Source organism: Hordeum vulgare, chromosome 5H, assembly GCF_904849725.1.
Source record: "Hordeum vulgare subsp. vulgare chromosome 5H, MorexV3_pseudomolecules_assembly, whole genome shotgun sequence".
In the NCBI taxonomy this organism is placed as follows: Eukaryota; Viridiplantae; Streptophyta; class Magnoliopsida; order Poales; family Poaceae; genus Hordeum; species Hordeum vulgare.
The window spans coordinates 571,756,944-571,772,964 of NC_058522.1; the positions used below are offsets into that span (position 1 = coordinate 571,756,944).

The window sequence follows — 16,021 nt, forward strand, 5'->3', positions numbered from 1 at the left end:
GCATGGCCCTAACGGCTCCGGCGCCTCTAACGGCTCCCACCCCGCACCCAATCCCTGCCCGCCTACCCCCCCCCCTCTCTCTCGCGCGCGCGTCGTCGTCTGCCCACCCCGCCGCCGCCGTAGCTCCCCTCCCCAGCCACCCCGCGCCACCGCCCTCCCGGCCGTCGCCCCCCCGGCCGCCGCCCCCTCCCACCTTCCTTCCGACCGCTGCCCCCCTCCCACCTCCCTCCTGGCCGCCGCCCCCCTCCCACCTCCCTCCCAGCCGCCGCCGCCCCCTCCCACCTCCCTCCCGGCCCCCCTCCCACCTCCCCCCGGCCGCCGCCGCCCCCTCCCACCTACTTCCCGGCCGGCGCCCCCCTCCCACCTCCCTCCCGGTCGCCGCCCCAGCCTCAACTCCCCTGTGTCGGCGACCCCGACGCCCTCCCCTCCGGTTAGTTGCTATTTTTTCCTATTTTTTCTTCTTCTTTTTTGCTAGAAAAGTCCGAATAATAAAAAGAAAAGGTAGAAAAGGTAGAAAAAGTAGAAGAAGAATATGTAGTTTAGTGCTAGGTTTAGTTTTTTTTTTGTTTTTATGTTAAATTATATAGTTAGTTTATTAGGTATAAAAAGTAGATAGAAAAGAAAAATAGATAGAAAAAAAACTTTGAAGAAAATAAGAGAATAATTTTTTTTTCGGGAAAACGCAAAGGCTTGCGTTTCTATTCATTGAAAAGGGAGAGAATATGTACAATACATGCCTTCGAGAAGGAGGCTACAGGGGCTCAAAAAGAAATAGAAGAAAAGAAAAAGGAAAGAAAGGCCTGCACAAGACTAGTGCACATCCCAGGTAGGCGGCACGATCGTCCCAAGGCCGGTGGCCCCAGCCCGAATCCAAAGGGAGGCTTCCTCTCTGATCTTTGCCGAAAGCACGGCAGTGGAGGACCGTTCGCCGTCGAACACACATGAGTTGCGGTGCTTCCAAAGCATCCATGCTGTGAGGAGGGTTGCCGTGGCGAGGCCCTTGCGCATAGCTTTAGGCGTGTCCAACTTGGTTTGCATCCACCAGTCGTTTAGGGAGGCCTCTTGGTCTGGCGGCCGGCATGTCAAACGCAGCCAGGAGAGCGTGTCATGCCACCTCTTTCTCCCCTCTTTGTCGTCTGCCCCCACATGGCAAAGGGGGGAAGGCAGACGGCAAAGGGGGGAATCTGCCCCCTCTTTCTCCCATCTTTGCCGTCTGCCCCCACATGGCAAAGGGGGGAAGGCTGACGGCAAAGGCAGGAGGCCTGCCGTTAACACTTAACGGGGACGTTGCAATATGTGACGTCCCATTTATTTTGCCGTCTGCCCCCTGATGGCAAAGATTCTTTGCCGCCCGCTTTAAAAAAGCAGACGGCAAAGAACCTCTTCACCGGATTTGTTTTACCGTCTACTTTGCCGTCAGCTGACCGACGGCAAAGCCTTTGGCGTCCGTGGTTGCACCCTTTGCCGTCCGCCTTGGCAGACGGCAAATTTCTGAATTTCGGTAGTGTATCTATGACACACATACCATACATACAACCAAAAAAGTGTGTCAAGCCCTAACTAGAATGACGACGAGCCAAACAAATGTCTAAAGCGTTGTGGCACGCCTAAGGATAGATGTGGCAACCTCATCGGAGGTGAATCAACTTGGCATGCTTCAACAGGCTTGAGCCTATCCTCCCTCCAACAATGAAAAAAAATAGTAGTTAATAGTACATGTTTCTGGTAGTATTATGACAAACTTTAACCTTGTTTGAACAAAAAAAACAGGAGTTAGATCTCCTTTGGTTTGTAGGAATATTGTAGAAATATCAAATGATAGGACTTTCAAAGAAAAAAAATCCTATGGAGCTATTTGGTTTGTAGGAATGGATTCCTTTTCCTATGTAGGATAGGAATCAATCATTCACATTTTAAAAGAAAAAACATTAGCCTAGATTCAATAAAAAAATTATTTTCCTATGCATCAAATGACATGTCTTTCTCTATGAAAATTAAGATGCAACTTCCTATGATTCTCCTATTCGTACGAAACTTCCATCCTACAAACCAAAGCATGCCTGCTTTTTGTTCACGACGTTAACTTCGAACCTGCCTTTGATTTTCTTTCAAGATTCGTGACCGAACCTCGGGGTCTTCTCCTCGGTTCACAAGATTTCTAAGACTGCCGGGTTGCACGGGTGTGCATGCATAGGGAAGCACATGGTATGTACTGTATATACGACTCAAGAGATTGTAGCCGTCGACCGGGAATTCATGTACTACGACCTTCTGAAACGCGGTGTTAGCAGGAGAAAAAGCAAAGCACGTGGAATGACCGAAATCCTTCCAAGCAGGAAAAAAAAGGTTTGTTTTTTTTCCTTTTTTTGACTGGTGTTGCCGGAGTGGACCGAGCTCTGTCCGGGGAGCTCCAGAACCTTCCTCCTTCCGCCACCGCACCCCCGTTCGTTCGTTGACAGCCGCCGTGCCCGTGCTTGCGTGAGGGGCAAACCCGTCATTTCATCATCCGCATCTTTTATGCCCGCATACACTAGGTTTTTATTTTTTATTTTTTTTCCAGTGAGGAAACGACGGGCGCTGCCAGGGCAAGGGCACTCGCCATTCCGCCTATTAAAAGGTGGCCGCCGCCGCCGCCCACCCCCACCACACCATCAGACACAGAGAACACGCGCAAGGAGCACGAGGAGGAGGAGGCAAGGGAACCCGCCCGCCGCCCGCCGCCGTCCTTCCTCGCCGACCCGCCGCGACAGGTAGCGAGCAGCGGCCCCGATCTGCTCCCTTCCCTCTCTGCCTGTTCTCTTCTTCTCTTGTTTCGTTTCGTTTCGTTCTGGCGGCGTGCGAACCCTACCCAGCCGGTTCTCCGGGACGGGGCGGCTCGCCGCCGATCTGCTCTGCTTTGACGCGCGGCCGGATTAGCGGCTTGGGTACCCCGGATTCTCGGACCCCGCCCGCGCGCCTCGTTAGGTCCGCCCGTGCCGCACGCTGAGCCCTGAATATGGACATGGGATCTCGTCGCTTCCTCCCTCCATTCGGAAACAAACGGGGGTGGGGTGGAAATGGGACGCACGCTCCAGTTGTCGCTGCGGTGAAAATAAGAAAATCACAGCGTCGCCGTCGCCGTCGCCGTCGCCGTGAGCGGGCAGGTTTTGGGGATTCTCTCTGGTGGGTTTAGACATGTGTGTACGTGCTAGCACTTCCTCCGTCACGGAATTACCACATCCGTTTGAGGGTAAGTGATTCCGGACGGAGGGAGTACTAGGTGAACAAACGCAGCATTTCAGCTTACCCATGTCCCGGCTACTAAATGAATCCGGGCCTTGTAGTGGAGGGGACTGCTGGCTTGTCCTCAGTTTCCCCCCTCCCTGCTGAATGTACCGTCGGCTTATATCAACGTCCCGATGCGTGTTTGGCCATAAAACCTGCTGTTCATCACACACAGAATACGTGTGTTTCGTGTTCTAGTGCTACTGTCGGATAGCATGTTGGAAGATGCGGCGCGAGCCAGCGCAATAGGTGCACAATAAGCATGACCCCTTGTGTTCTTCTTCTCCTGTTATAGATAAGAGTTTGGCTATTTCTTTTTATTAGAACAAACATGAAATTGGTTGCTGTATTAAGCAAGCAGCTCATGTTTTGCCTGTTGTTTCCTGGAGCTTCGAGTGAATGGCAGGAGTGCAATGCCTGCCTTTCTCATACTGCTCCAAGAGTAATCATGGCCTTCTCACAAAGGGAGTGGATGGCCTGTCCCCATTTCTCTTTCTTGGTAAATATACGGTTGGCATATATTAGCACAACATTTTCGTAAAAAGTTGAGAAGGTTGATTTAGGTTCAGACGGGTATCTGTGCAATAGAGTTTTTCTGTTTCCTGTGTCTCTAGTCTGGGTGTGAATCGTTTATCATGAAACTAGTTGCTATCTTGAGAAAGCAACAAAGGGTGTTTCGTCCTGTGTCCTGGAGCTTCGAGTGAAGGGCAGGAGTGCAATGCCTGCCTTTCTCATACTGCTCCAAGAGTAATTATGGCCTTCTCACGAAGGGAGTGGATGGCCTGTCCCCATTTCTCTTTCTTGGTAAATATACCGCTGGCATATATTAGCAGAACATTTTCATAAAAGCTTGAGAAGGTTGATTTAGGTTCGGACGGGTATCTGCGCAATAGAGTTTTTCTGTTTCCTGTGTCTCTAGTCTGGGTGTTCAAGTAACAAAGGGGCGTTGATGTCCGTGTATCGTGTCCTGGAGCTTCGAGTGAAGGGCGGGAGTGCAACGCCTGCCTTTCTCATACTGCTCCAGAGAGTAACTGTGGCCTTCTCATGGAGAGAATGATGGCTTGTGTACCCATTTTTCTCCCTTGGTAAAGATACCATTGCCGTATATCACTAGCTCTTTGTGTTTGACCTTGATCTGTTCATGTGGGAAACAATGGGTGCTTTTCGAGTGCTAGCGGTAGGATATCCTACCGACCCAGTGCGGCTGAATAATTGGTTGCATTATATAGTGAGAATTTCAGTTGTATATTTTTGTTACCTCTGCTTAAGTTGGGTAGGTACGCGATGGGTTCAAATCAAAATCACTGACTTGCTTCTTTGGTTTTTATGACTGCAGTCAGGTTTCAAGATGTCAACCAGCACGTTTGCGACCTCCTGCGCGCTCTTGGGCAATGTCGGAACAACCGGCGCCTCCCAGAAAGCGGTCAAGAGCAGCCTGAGCTTCCTCGGCCGAGGCGCGCCGCAGCTGCCGAGCCTGAGGTCCTCCTCCTCCAAGAAGCTGGACGTCTCCGCGGCGGCCACGTACAAGGTGAAGCTGGTGGACCAAGACGGGCAGGAGCATGAGTTTGAGGCGCCGGACGACGCCTACATCCTTGACTCGGCGGAGACGGCAGGGGTGGAGCTGCCCTACTCATGCCGCGCGGGGGCGTGCTCGACCTGCGCGGGCAAGATCGAGGCCGGTTCGGTGGACCAGTCGGACGGGTCGTTCTTGGACGACGCGCAGCAGGAGGAGGGCTACGTGCTGACGTGCGTGGCCTACCCCAAGTCGGACTGTGTCATCCACACCCACAAGGAGGGCGACCTGTATTAGGGCTCTCATCTCATCTCTGGTGCCGCGCGCGATTGGTTGTGTGTCGAGTAGAAGAAGAAGGTGTGTGTGTCTGTAAAACCCTGATGGTTGTGTGCTTTGGTCGTTAGTCGGAGGTTCGTTAAGATTGTTGGGTGAAGCCACCCATGGAGATGGAGATGGAGAAGGCGAATAAAAATGAGGTGACTCTGATGGCATTATAAAAGGAGTTTCATGGTTTTTGCGTGTGTCTTTGTGCCGTTTTTGATGGTTGGTTGGGTGACTCTCCTCAATTCCTCATGGAGCTGCTGCTGCTGCTGCTGCTGATGTAGAGTAGTGTTAGTTAATCTGAATGCCGCATCTTCCCTAAAAACAATTCTGAATGCCGCATCTTGACAACACTTGTGAGAAGACGGCATGCTGTGTGAGCGTGTGTGCCAAGAATGGCATCTCAGCATGGCGAAGTGGCTGGGGATGCTGATGATCCCTCCCTCTCTGTGGTGCTTCTTTGTTTTTGTTTCTTGGACCGGTTTTCATTGGCAGTCCAAGTGTTACTTTTTTGTTTCTGGCTTTGGCCACAACCATTGTCGCGTTCAGTTTAGTTTAGTTTGGTGGCCGGCCGAGAGGGAGAGAGAGATCCTCCGTTTGATACCTTTACCGTTTCTCTTGTCCAGAGGGCGGGCCAGTTCTTCATTGGTGGCAGCTCTCCTATTCCTTGTCCCAAGCTTCAGAATCTTTCTGGTTTTTTTTTTTGTTTCTTCTTGAGTGTTCGCTCGGTTCCCCTAATTAAACCGACCCTGTTAGGTTTTGTGGTCTGATTTTTCTTATTAACTAATCCCTCTGTTTCTAAATATAAGTTTTTTGTAGATACTACACTATGGACTACATACGAAGCGAAATGAATGAATCTATCCTATAAAATATGTCTATATACATTCGTATCTAGTTTATAATGAAATCTTTTAAAAGACTTGTACTTCCTCCATCCCAAAATTCTTGTTTAAGAATTATCTATATATGAATGTATCTGGTCACATTTTAGTATTTAGATACATCCATTTTAAAACAAATCTAAGACAAGAATTTTGAGACGGAGGGAGTATTTAGGAAACTCCTTCCCTAGTTAAACAGGCGCTGTCAGGTTTTACGGTCTGATTTTTCTTATAAACTAGATCATCTTTCTTTTTTCTTAATGAACTGCTCGGTTTTCCCTAGTTAAACGGGCACTCTTAGATTTTTGGGTCTGATTTTACTTATAACTTATAAGCTGCTGAATACCCTTGCATGAGGATGAGGTTCTTAAAAAAGACAAACACACAGGCGCAAAGCATCAAAGCAGATGGATGGAGAGATTCCACAGGGCCAGTGGCACACATTTCGCATAAACAGCGTATCATACATACTGCCAGCAGCTCTTGCAATGGAAACGTGTAAGGAGGCACAAACACTTTCCAAGAAACTTTCTTCTTCTTTTTGTATGTGTATATGTATATAAATAAAAAATAGCGAGCCGAAATGGACCCGAAATGGACCGGCGACCAAGCCTTGCCAATCAAAACAACTAATAAATGTATAATAACAATAATTTCACACCGATATACTTAATGGAAGGAAATAATTATACATACACAGCCAGCGTTCTGCACTCTGCAGCCACACAACAGCCCAAGCCCAAACCCGGAACCGGTGCGTCGCACACGCACCGGCTAAATATCAACCAACATAGTAGTATATCACTAAGAACAAGCGGCATCTTCTGTATTAAGTGATACAGGACCTACTTTTCCTTCATCCGTGAAAACGGCCGCACAAAGCTCGGGGAATACTTCAATGGAGGGGAGTCGGATACAAGCTCAATCATAGGAAAAGTGCACAGAGACACGGCCCAAGGCTTAGAAGCACTTGCGGTGGACGATCGAGGGGCCAGACTCATCATACTCTCCCTTGGATATCCACATCTGCAAAAGGGAAAAGGATCAGGGCACAAGTAATACTTTGCTGTCTGGTTGGTTCATGTAATAAGATGTTAAAACAGATAAGGAAAAAAAACAGAATATGATGGTGGTACACACCATGACAAAACAAAAAGGTCGCATAAGTACGTACCTGCTGGAATGTGCTGAGGGAGGCAAGGATGGAGCCACCGATCCAGACACTGTATTTCCTCTCGGGAGGCGCCACGACCTTGATCTTCATGCTGCTCGGCGCGAGGGCGGTGATCTCCTTGCTCATCCTGTCTGCAATGCCGGGGAACATGGTCGTCCCTCCACTGAGCACAATGTTGCCGTAGAGGTCCTTCCTGATATCCACATCGCACTTCATGATGGAGTTGTAGGTGGTCTCGTGGATCCCAGGAGCCTCCATTCCGATCAGCGAGGGCTGGAACAGCACCTCCGGGCACCTGAACCTCTCGGCACCGATCGTGATGACCTGCCCGTCAGGCAGTTCGTAGCTCTTCTCGACGGACGAGCTGCTCTTGGCGGTCTCCAGCTCCTGCTCGTAGTCGAGGGCGACATAGGCAAGCTTCTCCTTTATATCTCTTACGATTTCCCGCTCTGCGGTTGTAGTGAAGGAATAGCCCCTTTCCGTGAGGATCTTCATTAGGGAGTCGGTCAGATCACGACCCGCGAGATCCAGCCGGAGAATAGCATGAGGAAGTGCATATCCCTCGTAGATAGGAACAGTATGGCTCACACCGTCACCAGAATCAAGCACAATACCTGCACAGACATCGCACAATCTGGGTCATACAACCGATGAAGGGATATAATTAAGTATGCATAAACTTATCTTGAGTAGGGAGAAAACAGACAAGTACCTGTAGTACGACCACTGGCATAGAGAGAAAGAACAGCTTGAATAGCCACATACATTGCGGGTGCATTGAATGTCTCGAACATGATTTGGGTCATCTTCTCTCTGTTTGCCTTTGGATTCAGAGGAGCTTCTGTCAGCAAAACTGGATGTTCTTCAGGGGCAACACGAAGCTCATTGTAGAAGGTGTGATGCCAGATTTTCTCCATGTCATCCCAGTTGCTCACAATGCCATGCTCAATAGGGTATTTCAAGGTCAGGATACCCCTTTTTGACTGCGCTTCATCACCCACATAGGCATCTTTTTGGCCCATTCCAACCATGACACCTGTGTGCCGAGGGCGGCCAACTATACTAGGGAAAACTGCTCTTGGGGCATCATCACCAGCAAAACCAGCCTACAGGAAGAGGTGTTTATTTTCAGAACTAATTTTTTGTGCTTAAAATTTGAATGAAACAAAGGGGTGAGCATCGAACCTTGACCATTCCAGTTCCATTGTCACACACAAGTGGCTGGATGTCCTCGCCGTCAGCCATTGGTCTGCATAAGACAATTGGAAACCTTCTCAATCATTTACTTGTTACATCACATATTAACTGCTAGGTATCTTGCTACTAAGAAGTACTCATTTTAAGAAGCTGTCAATTTATCTCTACCCAATGTGCTCATCAACCTTTTCCAGATATGTAACTAGAGTAATGTTTCTGGTAATAACACAGTAAGGAGAAACTACAGCTGTATTTAGCAGAGGTTACCTCTAGCTTTAGCCTTTAAGGCTCTATAAGCATAGCAGGTATTTTCATCCCTAATGAGGTTACTGAAAAAAAGTAGGCTGGCAAAACTAATCAAAACTGCAAACAAGAAAGCACAGAACAATTTAATCGCATTAATGGACCATTACGCTTATGCTTTAAAATAAAGAAAGAGAGCAATAAGTTGTCCTTGCAGGGAGGCATGCTCTACCCATGTGCAACCATGCCTACCAAAGTTGAAAAAAACTATAGCTGTACTGGATCACAATTATTGCTGTTGCTGGACATCCAGCCTAGTACTAGTTATAAATCGACATTTTTAGTCATCCAGCCTAGTACCAGTACTTATAGATCAATATTTAGTCATCAAACATGAGTTACAGAGCTGCAAAGCCCATGTGACAGCCAACAGTGGTGGAATTCAAATTGTTTTTTGTGCTATGTTGAGCTATTAACGCCATTATGATATGATGTGATTAACAAATAGTTGACAGGTATGCCGATTAAGCTAAATATTGGTGTGTTTCTCCGTAATACATGAACCATGTAAGACCACAAGATCAGAGTATAAACAATCAAACATCATACATAGCAATCTTAAAAATTACTAACCCTCGGATCTAATTGTTGTAGCTTTGTACTAAAGTTGTACTAAAGCTGCGACAATTAATATGGATCGGACAGGGTAGAATTTAGTCTGTACATTTGATAAGACATTAAAAATACTGGTTAGTTCAGAAGTTTGATGGACAAAAAATTCGTGCGTACATTAACCATTGTAAAACCATGAGACGGGATTACAGACAATCGAGCATCATGCATAGCAATCTTAAAATTACGAGTAGCATTTAGTCTCCATGTTTCTTAATAATTTTCCCAGAGATGCCGCCCCATCTGGAATCAGTTCCCTTAGTTATTTGGTTTATTAAGAGTATTCGGGTGATATTTATCTTAGATTTGGACAGATCCTGGCCCAGCCATCTCATCTGACACAGAAGAAAGTTGACGCCAAACCCATTTTTATGACCGAACTCCGGTAAGGACACTTGGTTTCCCCTTGGATCAAGCAAGCCACCTCCCCGATTTAGACAGTACTCACGTTACGTAGCCTAGCAGATCCCATCGGGCCAAGGGAAAAGCTACACCACTTGGACACTCTGTGCTCGCACCACACCGCGTCAAGCGTAACACCCAATGCACCAGCGGAATAGCCACTAGCTGGACCAGCAACTGAAGAAGTTACAGCCATTTCGCAGCGGCCGACCAAATCAGAATCACTAACCGCGGACCGGACCGGAGGGTCGCCGGATCGGCCGAGCCCGCGCGCACGGGCAGATCCACCGGCAGGCGAAGCCTCGGCAGTGCGGCACGAGCTCGAACCCACCGCCGATCGGGCGCCCGAGGGGATCAACGGCCAGATCCGCGCCACCGCGGAGCAGCGAGCGAGGGGTCCGGGGAAGCGTGACGAGGGGGAGGGAGGGCGGGGAAGGGATCGAACCTTGGGGAGCGAGGCGGCGGCGACCAGAGGAGGAAGCGGAGAGAGACTGGGGCGGAGACGGAGGCGTGGAAAGTGGTGTCGTCCTGCGCTGCGTGCGTTGGCGTTGGGTTTGGGTTTGGGTGTGTCGTGTTAAATACAGGGCTGCGGGCTGCGGCGTCCGCCGTTACGGATTTTTCGAATTGAGGCCAAGATCTGGAGGACACGAGGAGCTATAATGGTGGGATCTCCAGCGGATCTCGGACCGCGCACAAGATCTGCTGCCAACGCACGTTCTCTGCCCATCCACCTGTCCTAGATACTAACTTTTCTCTCTCTCCCTCTCTCTTCCAAGTGCAACCCCAATGCCACGGATCAAAACCTTTGTAAACGTCGCAATGCCGCCTCGCCCCGATCGACGGTCGTCGTCACGCCGGAGCAGGAGGGCCTGTTGGTGGCGGACACCCGCAAGACCGGCACGGCGATACGCAATGCCTGCCGCCGAAGATTGAAGTAGAGAGAGGACCCTTTGGCGACGGACGGGGGCTGAGTACCTCCTCTGCCTATGTGTGTGGATTGTGCAATCGTCGATGCAATGTATTCGCCATACTTCTACATCGCACAACAGCTCGGTTTGCAGCAGTTGTACGCATCCACCGGCACCGTCGAGTGTCGTTCAACGTTGACCTCAACGAGGACTACACCTTCATGGAGCCTGAGTCGTAGTCATCGAACGCTTATCCGTTCCCGGATGTCAGCTATGCCTGCTTCGCCCTTAGGTTCCCGGTCTCTGTTTGCCGAAATGTCTTAACGGGGCGAGATGGGGGATGAGAAGGAGGCAATAAATGAACACGGTCCACGATAGCCGCGACCACGAAGATGGAAAGGTGGAGGACTCTTAGCCGGAGTTGGACACCTAGATGTCGGACACCCAGCAGACGCACACTCAGTTGTCGGACACCGATCAACCAGACGTAATTCAGACGACTTCTTGGCACCGGGCGTGGACCCAAAAAAAAAGAAGAGAGATAACATGAAGGAGGATGAATTGTTGGTTGATGCATGGTTGGTCATAACCATTGATCTTATTCCTAGCAGAGAGCAAAGGGTATACCTTTTAGACAAGTGTGCATGTTTGATTCCATGAGCAAAAGCACTATGATCTGTATTGCATAGAAAAAATAATCATGTAACACAATTCGAAGTCGCTCACAAACCGATGGTACATCATCCAAGAGGCTACAAGCAAGTATTGTGGCTTTACAAGCAATTGTGAATCGGGTGGCCAAGTGGCACGACGTTTACTAAGCTCGTAAGTCTTTTGTTGCTCTATGTGTTAGTCATTTGGGTGGATATGCAACATGTGTTGGATTTGTCCAGATATGCTCTATATGTTTGCTCATTTGACCGGATATGTTCTTGTTGATCATGTCATTTTTCCTAGGTTGTATGAGCATGCACGGCTACCAACATTGCCGTAAAAGATTTCCAAGTTCATGTCCCTCTCATGTTCGAGGATCATGTTGTGAAAAATCACACAACAAGTCAGGATGTTCTTCAGGGTTCGTTTGTCCCAAAAACGAGCAGGACCATGAACAATGACAAATCTTCATTGCAAAACCCTAAAGACTCTTTCAATATCTTTACGGGTAGCCTCTTATACCTTTGCAAATTCAACATGCTTCCTAATGCTTGGTTTTTTTATGCTCTTGAAAAATATACACTAAGAAGGATAAATATCATCTGTAAGATAGTATCCCTTGGTGTACTCATACCCATTGATCATATAGTTGCAAGCACGAGTATCACCACTAGCAAGTCTGTCAAACAAATGAGACCGTCGCAACATATTGATATCATTGAGAGTATCCGACAGACCAAAAAAGCAATGCCAAATCCATAAATCCTCGAATAGTATGGTTTCTAGCACAATTGTTGCATCACGAGACTTGCCATAATACTGACCGTGTCATGACTTCGGGCAGTTTTTCCAAGTCCAATGCATGCAATAAACGCTCCCTAGCATACGAGGCCAACCTCTCCTCTCACTTGCTACCATCATTTTTTTTGTCTTCCTTGTTGGGTGCACGAAGATAGACAGGCCAAAGACGTAGACGATCACGTTGGCAAACCTACACACTGACTTTATTGTAGTATCTTCGCCAGTGCGAAGATATTCGTCGGCATAGTCAGCCGAAACGTTATATGCAATCACTCGCATAGCTGTCGAGATTTTTTGATATGCACTAAAACCCTACAAACCAGCGGCGTTTCTTCATTGAGTAAAAAACCAAGAATTTTCCTCGTAGGCTTGCACTAATTTTATGATGAGGGATCGGCACATTCGATACCTTCTACGAAAGAGGTGCAGCGGATATGTTGGATTCTCCGGAAAGTAGTCTTGCATGAGCATCTCATTTCCAAGATGGCGGATGCGAGGGATGCACATGCAACCGACGGTCGATCCTTGTCATCTCTTTCGATTTCGATCCTCATGCTCCTTCAGGGCGAGTACCACCACCACCATTTGCTCCCGATGTCTCTCAAGCAGTGTCTCTATGTCCAAGTCACCTGACGTGGAAGAATCCACGAGAAAAAACTTCTCGCAAGGGCTCAAATCCATCTACAAAAATGACGCACCCGAGCTCGCATGAACATATTTTCTTCGCCAAATCGACCGCTACATCAAACTAGGAAAGGACACGAAAGGACTCACCGGCGGCGGGACGGGGGCGGCCGCAAACTTGCGGATCCTATGCAGAGGCGGAGGCGGGTCGTCGACGGCTCGGCGATGGACGATCCGGGTCGGCAGGCACCCGTGGGCGGCGCGACTCGACGGATCCAGGGGGGATGGGCGAGGCGGCGAGGTGGAGCGGGGTCAGGAACAGTCAGGCGGTGTGATTCCGACGACTGTTATGGCCGAAATCGCGGGCAACGGTGGTGCGGGGTGGCTGTGAGATGGGGAGGGAAACAAGCACAGGCTGAAATGTCCCTCCCGCCAAACGCTTTCGCGAGATACAAGACGCCGATGGGGCAGGGGAGGGGGGGACTGTGTATTCATGGGTCGGAGGGTCCTTAAAAAAATTTAAGGGTCTGCCACGTTTACGAGGTGTGTTCAGGACTTTTTTATTGCGAAACTGTAAAATGACGATTGTTTTGCGGGCCAAGAAAATATAAAGAGTTTACTAGAGTTGTTCTAAGGCATGAATTGTTAAGGAACCTACCGGGGATGCTCTATTGACCCACAGAGTTAGCGAAACATATGTGTAGTGCATACTACTATGTGTCATTGGGTTATTTTGTCAGCCAAAGACAGGTAGTCACTCTCAAGATCACGGTGATTTTAACTTCAACTCATACACGAGCCACTTTTTCTTGAAGAAGAAAAATATACAAGCCACCTAGTACTACTTTTTTTTAAGAATCACCTTTTGTTTGAGCGGTAGGAATCCAAATTGCTTTTGGAGCTCGGCCTTCATGGTGGCCTCTAAATTCAAAATTTAAAATTCATGGAAATTCATATTTTCCAATTCAAAAAATTCTGAAAATATTTATAGAAATACGTTAACTCATAATGCATAAGTGTGTAAATTTTCGGATCAAAATATGTTGAAATGAGGGTTATGTAAAAAAAAATCTAAACCTTTTTGACACATGATACTATTCATCATTCCGGACCTTGAATTTGTCCTTTTGTACATGTCACAATTCAACATATTTCATCATGAATTTTTGCACATATGTACATGACATCATTACATACATGCATATTTGTTTTCCAGAATTTTTAAAAACTAAAAAAATGAATTTTGATTTTTTTTTCAAAATCCGATCTCTATGGAGCTCGGGTGCCAGAATGCCCTACTCTGGTAAGAATCACTTTTTTTAGAATCGAGTGGTAAGAATCACCTAGTACTATATTCTTTTTTGAGGCAAATCACCTACTCCTTCCGTTCCTCAATATAAGTCTTTCTAGAGATTTCATTAAGAGACTATATACAAAACAAAATAAACGAATATATATTCTAAAGTATGTCTATATACATTCGTATGTAGTCTTTTAGTGGAATCTCTAAAAAAAACTTATATTAGAAACAGAGCGAGTAGTATTTGTTTTTTTAGGGAAAGGCAAATCACTTAGTACTACATGAAATAATGATCATGGGCATACAATGCTTGCATGGGCCGGCGTTGCTGGCTAACAGCAGACATGCGAGGCGTTGGGCGTTGGCCGGCGGCCGGGCCGGGCCAGCACCGATCTGATCTCTCTCTCTCTCTCATACACACACACCTGTCATTTATTCATGGTCCATGCATACTCCACGGTCCTCTGTGTACACATATGACACATGACAAGCTGGAAAACGGATCTCCAGAGAGGATTCCTCTCTTTCTTTCTTTTAGTTTTGTTTGAGCAACCTTTCTTTTGATGAGATGACACAGAGACGAACCAATGCGATCCTAGAATAAGCCCTCCAATAGAAAAAAAAACACTGCCATTTTCTTCGCTTGTACTATAATGTGCCCGGCCCAACTAAGCACGACCGAGAACCTCTGTCCCACTACTGGTTTTGGGAAGCTCCAAAAACTTCCTTGGGCGGGTTTTGGGAAGCTTCTTCCGGCTGGTTTTCTTTTCTTTGGTTTTGTGTTTTTCGACCGGGTTTTGTTATGTTTTATTCGGTATTTTTTCTTCTTATTTCTCTTTTTTCTATTTTACTCGTCCGGTTCCTAAATATTTGTCTTCTTAGAGATTCAACTATGGACTACGTAAAAAGCAAAATAAATTAATCGATATTTTAAATTATGTCTATATACATCCGTATGTAGTTCGTAGTGAAATCTCTAAAAAGACAAATATTTAGGAATGGAGGGAGTAGTTTTCTATTTTTTCAACTTTGAGAACTTGATTCTAATTCTTTCTTTTACAATTTACCAAATTCATGCTTGTTTTTTTACTGTTTGAACTTTTTTCTCAAATTCGTTAACGTTTTAAATTCATGATTTTTGGTCAAATTCGTGAACTTTCTTTAAATCCACGTACATTTGTTTTTCATATTTGTGCCCCCCACTTAAATTCGTGAACTTTTATTAAATTCACGGAATTCATGAACTTCTCTAATTTGCGATTTTTTTCTAAAGCCATTATTTTTTAAATCAGCTTTCTTGAGTGCGTGATCTTTTTTCAGATTCGTGCACTTTTTCATATTCATGAATTTTTTCAAATCCTATTTTTAAAATTACACATTTTTTGAATTTGTGATTTAAAAAATCATGATTTTTTCAAATTTATATTTTTCATTTAAAAAAAAATCAACGGTCAATGACCAACCAGTTGAACATGGTTTTTCCGAGGTGAACGACCGCATGAAAGAAACATGTTGTCAAGCCGGCCGTCGTGGTAGCACTCACGCACCACTGTCAGCCACCAGTGGTGCTTTAAGCGCCAAGGAGGAGCTCCCTTGCTTGTGGCAAGAGTTCTGTTTGCATCGCTGGCTACATAAATAAGAACTAGCAAAAAAACCCGTGCGTTGCAACGGAAGAGAAAATAACACACGCTTTGAACATAATATATTTTCACATGGCATCACATTTGTGTCGACGATGGCCTCAGTGCTCACACAACGAAAACAACGTGTTTAAATGTACAATCACTCGGAATAAGATAAGAAATATGTTGTTTCTTCCCACGAGATTTTTCAAAGGTGTGCATGTGTGGTTAACGATGTTTTCTTTCCTGTCAATTTGGTTTTAATTTAATGGATATTTATTGCAATTCGTATGGTCGTCGGAAAGAGAGGAAAAAAAAGGACCGTGCACTACAGATTAAGTTTGCACCAAAAATAATATTTAAGAAGTATTCAACAGCTAAAAATAACATCCTATTTAGATTCTACACATTTTTCAATCAAATTTCATATATAACATGTTAA

The 16,021-nt window shown here is 46.6% G+C and overlaps 2 protein-coding genes across 2 annotated transcripts; one reads left to right on the forward strand and one right to left on the reverse strand.

The window, feature by feature from the left end:
• The first annotated feature begins 2,566 nt into the window (after positions 1-2,566).
• Positions 2,567-5,292, forward strand: LOC123394938 (ferredoxin-3, chloroplastic-like). Its single transcript, XM_045089829.1, has 2 exons — positions 2,567-2,750; positions 4,601-5,292. The coding sequence occupies exon 2, from the start codon at positions 4,613-4,615 to the stop codon at positions 5,072-5,074; it is 462 nt and encodes a 153-aa protein (XP_044945764.1). The 5' UTR covers positions 2,567-2,750; positions 4,601-4,612; the 3' UTR covers positions 5,075-5,292.
• A 1,331-nt stretch (positions 5,293-6,623) lies between these two features.
• LOC123394939 (actin-3) lies at positions 6,624-10,220 on the reverse strand. The gene is made up of 5 exons (XM_045089830.1): positions 10,116-10,220; positions 8,342-8,405; positions 7,869-8,262; positions 7,157-7,770; positions 6,624-7,008 (listed from the first exon to the last, which is right to left on the reverse strand). Exons 2-5 carry the CDS (start codon positions 8,399-8,401, stop codon positions 6,943-6,945), a joined length of 1,134 nt encoding a protein of 377 aa, XP_044945765.1. The 5' UTR covers positions 8,402-8,405; positions 10,116-10,220; the 3' UTR covers positions 6,624-6,942.
• Positions 10,221-16,021: the final 5,801 nt, after the last annotated feature.